The sequence below is a fragment of the Colobus angolensis genome, unplaced genomic scaffold, assembly GCF_000951035.1.
Source record: "Colobus angolensis palliatus isolate OR3802 unplaced genomic scaffold, Cang.pa_1.0 Scaffold350, whole genome shotgun sequence".
Classification (NCBI taxonomy): domain Eukaryota; kingdom Metazoa; phylum Chordata; class Mammalia; order Primates; family Cercopithecidae; genus Colobus; species Colobus angolensis.
Genome location: NW_012116822.1, coordinates 1247788 through 1251616, shown reverse-complemented (window position 1 = coordinate 1251616; position 3829 = coordinate 1247788). Strand labels below are relative to the sequence as shown.

At 46.0% G+C, this 3829-nt stretch overlaps 1 protein-coding gene across 1 annotated transcript in view; it reads left to right on the top strand.

Moving 5' to 3' along the window:
- Positions 1-532: 532 nt before the first annotated feature.
- The window catches only part of ZNF354A (zinc finger protein 354A), a gene marked incomplete at its 5' end in the record, with an annotated part of 15683 nt that continues 12386 nt past the window's right edge, over positions 533-3829 (top strand). Inside the window, 2 exons of the mRNA XM_011952926.1 lie at positions 533-659; positions 2191-2286. Coding sequence (XP_011808316.1) covers positions 533-659; positions 2191-2286 — 223 coding nt within the window. The remainder of the gene's footprint in view (positions 660-2190; positions 2287-3829) is intronic.

Genomic DNA, 3829 nt, shown 5'->3' with positions numbered 1-3829 from the left:
GAAAGCCTTCAATAAATTATAGCTATTTTACTTTTCATCATTACTATCCTAAAGCTTGAGTAAACACACAGGGAGTACCTTAAGTTATTTAACCTAACCTCCATCATTAAGTATTTAGATTGTTCCTGGTTTTTTGCTCTTACAAACACCATGAATATGTTCATGTGTGTACTTTTGTGCACTGTTCATTACACTACAAATAGAGTAATTGGTACTTTAAAGAATATACTTTAAGGGTTCTAATATGTATCATCAAATCGCCATCAGAAAGAGTTTTCTAATGAACACTCCCACTAATGGCTGTAATCCCTCTACCCATCTCTTACAGTGGCTGCACAAGGCCCGAATCTCACTGTGTGCCGCTCAGTATATATTTGTTACTGGCCAGTTGTTCATTAAAGGAATGACCTGGAACCATCAGATGCTTGAATAGTATCAGAACTGTTATCATGGGTAGCCTGTCTTCCCCACTGCCATCCCGTCCACTCTGTGAGGGGGGTCCTTGGTGAGCTGGAATGACTTGTCCTTACAGGTGTCACTGACGTTCGAGGACGTGGCTGTGCTCTTTACCCGGGATGAGTGGAGAAAGCTGGCTCCTTCTCAGAGAAACTTGTACCGGGATGTGATGCTGGAGAACTATAGGAACCTGGTCTCACTGGGTAAGGAAGTTTCCCCTGTAGAAACAGAATTCGAAAATTGGAATATCTCAGCACCTCCTTCCCTGAATAAAAGCAGTTGGTCACTGAAAAACTTGAGCTGAGTTTGAGGATTATACAAATCAAATCTCTATAAATAAACATTAAAAGCATACTCCCCTTATAGGCATGGAATTGCCCCATGTCTGGGAATGGAAAAGGTGGTATTGATAATCATTCTTCTCCCTCCATGTAATTGTACAGTCGAAGCTTGTCCATGATTCAGGCGTCATTTCCCAACGATTCTGTAGTTTGCTCGTCTCCCAACAGGGGGCTTCATTCAGCCTCTAGGCCTGCCACTTGCCTTTCCCACTTGTCTTTTCCAGGGATCAGCAAACTTTTACTATAAAAAGCCATGTAGGCCAGGCGCGGTGGCTCACGCCTGTAATCACAGCACTTTGGGAGGCCGAGGCAGACGGATCATGAGGTCAGGAGATAGAAACCATCCTGGCTAATACGGTCAAACTCAGTCTCTACTAAAAAATACAAAAAAATTAGCTGGGTATGATGCCGGGCACCTATAGTCCCAGCTGCACTGGAGGCTGAGGCAGGAGAATGGTGTGAACCCGGGAGGCGGAGCTTGCAGTGAGCCAAGTTCCCGCCACTGCACTCCAGCCTGGGCAACAGCGAGACTCGGTCTCAAAAATAAATAAATAAAGGCACATAGTAAAGATTTTAGGCTTTGTGGGTTGCATAATGGTCTCTGTAACATATTTCTCCTTTTTCCCCACCATTCTTGGCACAGGGCCATACATAAACAGGCAGTGGTCTGGATTTGGCCCATGACCCATAGTTTGCTGATCACTGCCATCCTTCAAAGACAGTCAGATAGGCAGGGCGCGGTGGCTCACACCCGTAATCCCAGCACTTTGGGAGACCGAGGCACACGGATCACAAGGTCAGGAGATCAAGACCATCCTGGTCAACATGGTGAAACCCCATCTCTATTGAAAATACAAAAAATTTAGGTGTGGTGGCATGCTCCTGCAGTCACAGCTACTTGGGAGACTGAGGCAGGAGAATCACTTGAACCTGAGAGGCAGAGGTTGCAGTGAGCCAAGATTGCGTCACTGCACTCCAGCCTGGCAATAGAGCGAGACTCCTCCTCAAAAAAAAAGGAGGGGAGTCAGATAGTGTTTTCTCATTTTAAACAAGCTACTTGGTACATAATCTTTTTCATAGATAACATACTTATAAATTTTAAACGGTCTCTCTATCTTGACATTTCCTCTTTTATAGAAAGCTTATGGCATCCTATTACCAATACTGCATGTTGATCATATTTTCCTAACAGAATTAATTATACCGAAGTCATGTCCTACAAGTCACTTGTCTTTTCCTTACCCTACCCACTTACCTCCTAGGGGCACAACTTAAGCACTACACAGAAGCTCTTTGTACCATCCTATGAGTTCTGTGTTTAAATTTGAAATAACTGTATCAAAGCAAAACCCAAGTCTGATTTGTTTTGTTTTGGTTTTTTGTCTATGTGCAGGACTCCCATTTACCAAACCAAAAGTGATCTCCCTGTTACAGCAAGGAGAAGATCCCTGGAAGGTAGAGAAAGACAGTTCTGGTGACTCCTCTCTGGGTAAGTGGGTGGCCCAAGGTGCTCAGGAAATGCCGCAGACAGCGATCTGGTTAATGAGAGGAGGTAGGAGTGTTGGTTGGTTGGGAAACTCCCTTGAGAATTCTCAGACCTCAAGAAGGGGTGGGGAAGGGGAAGCCCAGGCTCTTACACACGATTACTTCCTGTAATCACTTCCCCATGAATCTCTCAGAATCTCTTTTCTTATTCTTTCCTGTTGTTTTAGAATGGGGCTGTATTTTCATGTATTCATTCAGCAAACATAGTATGTTTCAGGAATTTCAAGTAATCACTCTGGCTGAAGCTCAGTGTGTATTTGGGAAAGGAGGAGGTGAGGAAGGAAATAGAAAGCTGGGAAAGGGCCGCGTGGTAACAGCTTTGGCACAGTTCTAAGAGGTGGAAACTGTCCCATGGAGCACTGGAAATAATTGAAGGATTTGGGCAGAGAATCGTATGGTTCTTGGTATCTTAGAAAAGTTGGTCTGAATCAGAAACAGTTGAGTCTCCATCAGTGTAAGAACAGCTAAGGCATCTGCAGCGTGTCCTTACTCTGGCGAGCATCACCACCCTGAAAACAAGAGTCCAGGGACATGGACAGAGCTCCCAGCAAGTTACAGAACATTGTTAGGACGCCACCATCTATGTTTAATGAAAATTATGTGTATGTGTCATGTGCACGTAAGCCCAGAAAGGTTAGGAGGACACACCTTAGCTGGTGACATTAGTGACACTTGGAATAGGATTGAGAATTGGTCCTGTGGAAGGGGATGTTATTTACATGTAGTTTTAATTTTTCACAAAGAGAATATATTCGTGACTTTCTTATGTGATTTGAATTTACAAGAATGGTCATGTTAGAAGTATCGTGATTGAAAGTGAGGCAAAACGCTGGGCATGGTGACTCACGCCTGTAATCCCAGCACTTTGGGAGGCCGAGGCAGGCAGCTCACCTGAGGTCAGGAGTTTGAGACCAGCCTGGCCAACATGGCAAAACCCCGTCTCTACTAAAAATACAAAAATTAGCCAGGCGTGGTGGTGCATGCCTGTAATCCCGGCTACTCAGGAGGCTGAGGCAGGAGAATCACTTGAACCTTCGAGGCGGAGGTTACAGTGAGCCGAGATTGTGCCACTTCACTCCAGCCTGGGTGACAGAGCGAGACTCTGTCTCAAAAGAAAAAAAGGCAGGAAGCCTTGCAGAGCAATTGCAGTCATGGAGGGAGGCAGGACAGGAGCAGGTGTGTGTGTGTGATGGATCTCACTTGAGATGTGAGTGAAGTAGTCAGGGGGAGATCGCTGGTGGGCAGGTGTGTAAGTGACAGGGCCGAGACTCAAGGGAGGTCAGGGAGCCATCAGAATGACAGGGGCGTTAGAAACATGGAGCTGGCCGGGTGAGGGGGCTGAGTGGAGGCCCGAAATTCAGGAAACAGCATTTGCGAGGTGCTTAAGCAGGAGGAATCTGACAGAGCCCGAGAAGTAATCAGAGGAGAGAAATGGGGAGGGGCCGTTGTGGCAGTGGGGGACTGAGCGCGGTTGGGGGACTGAGCGC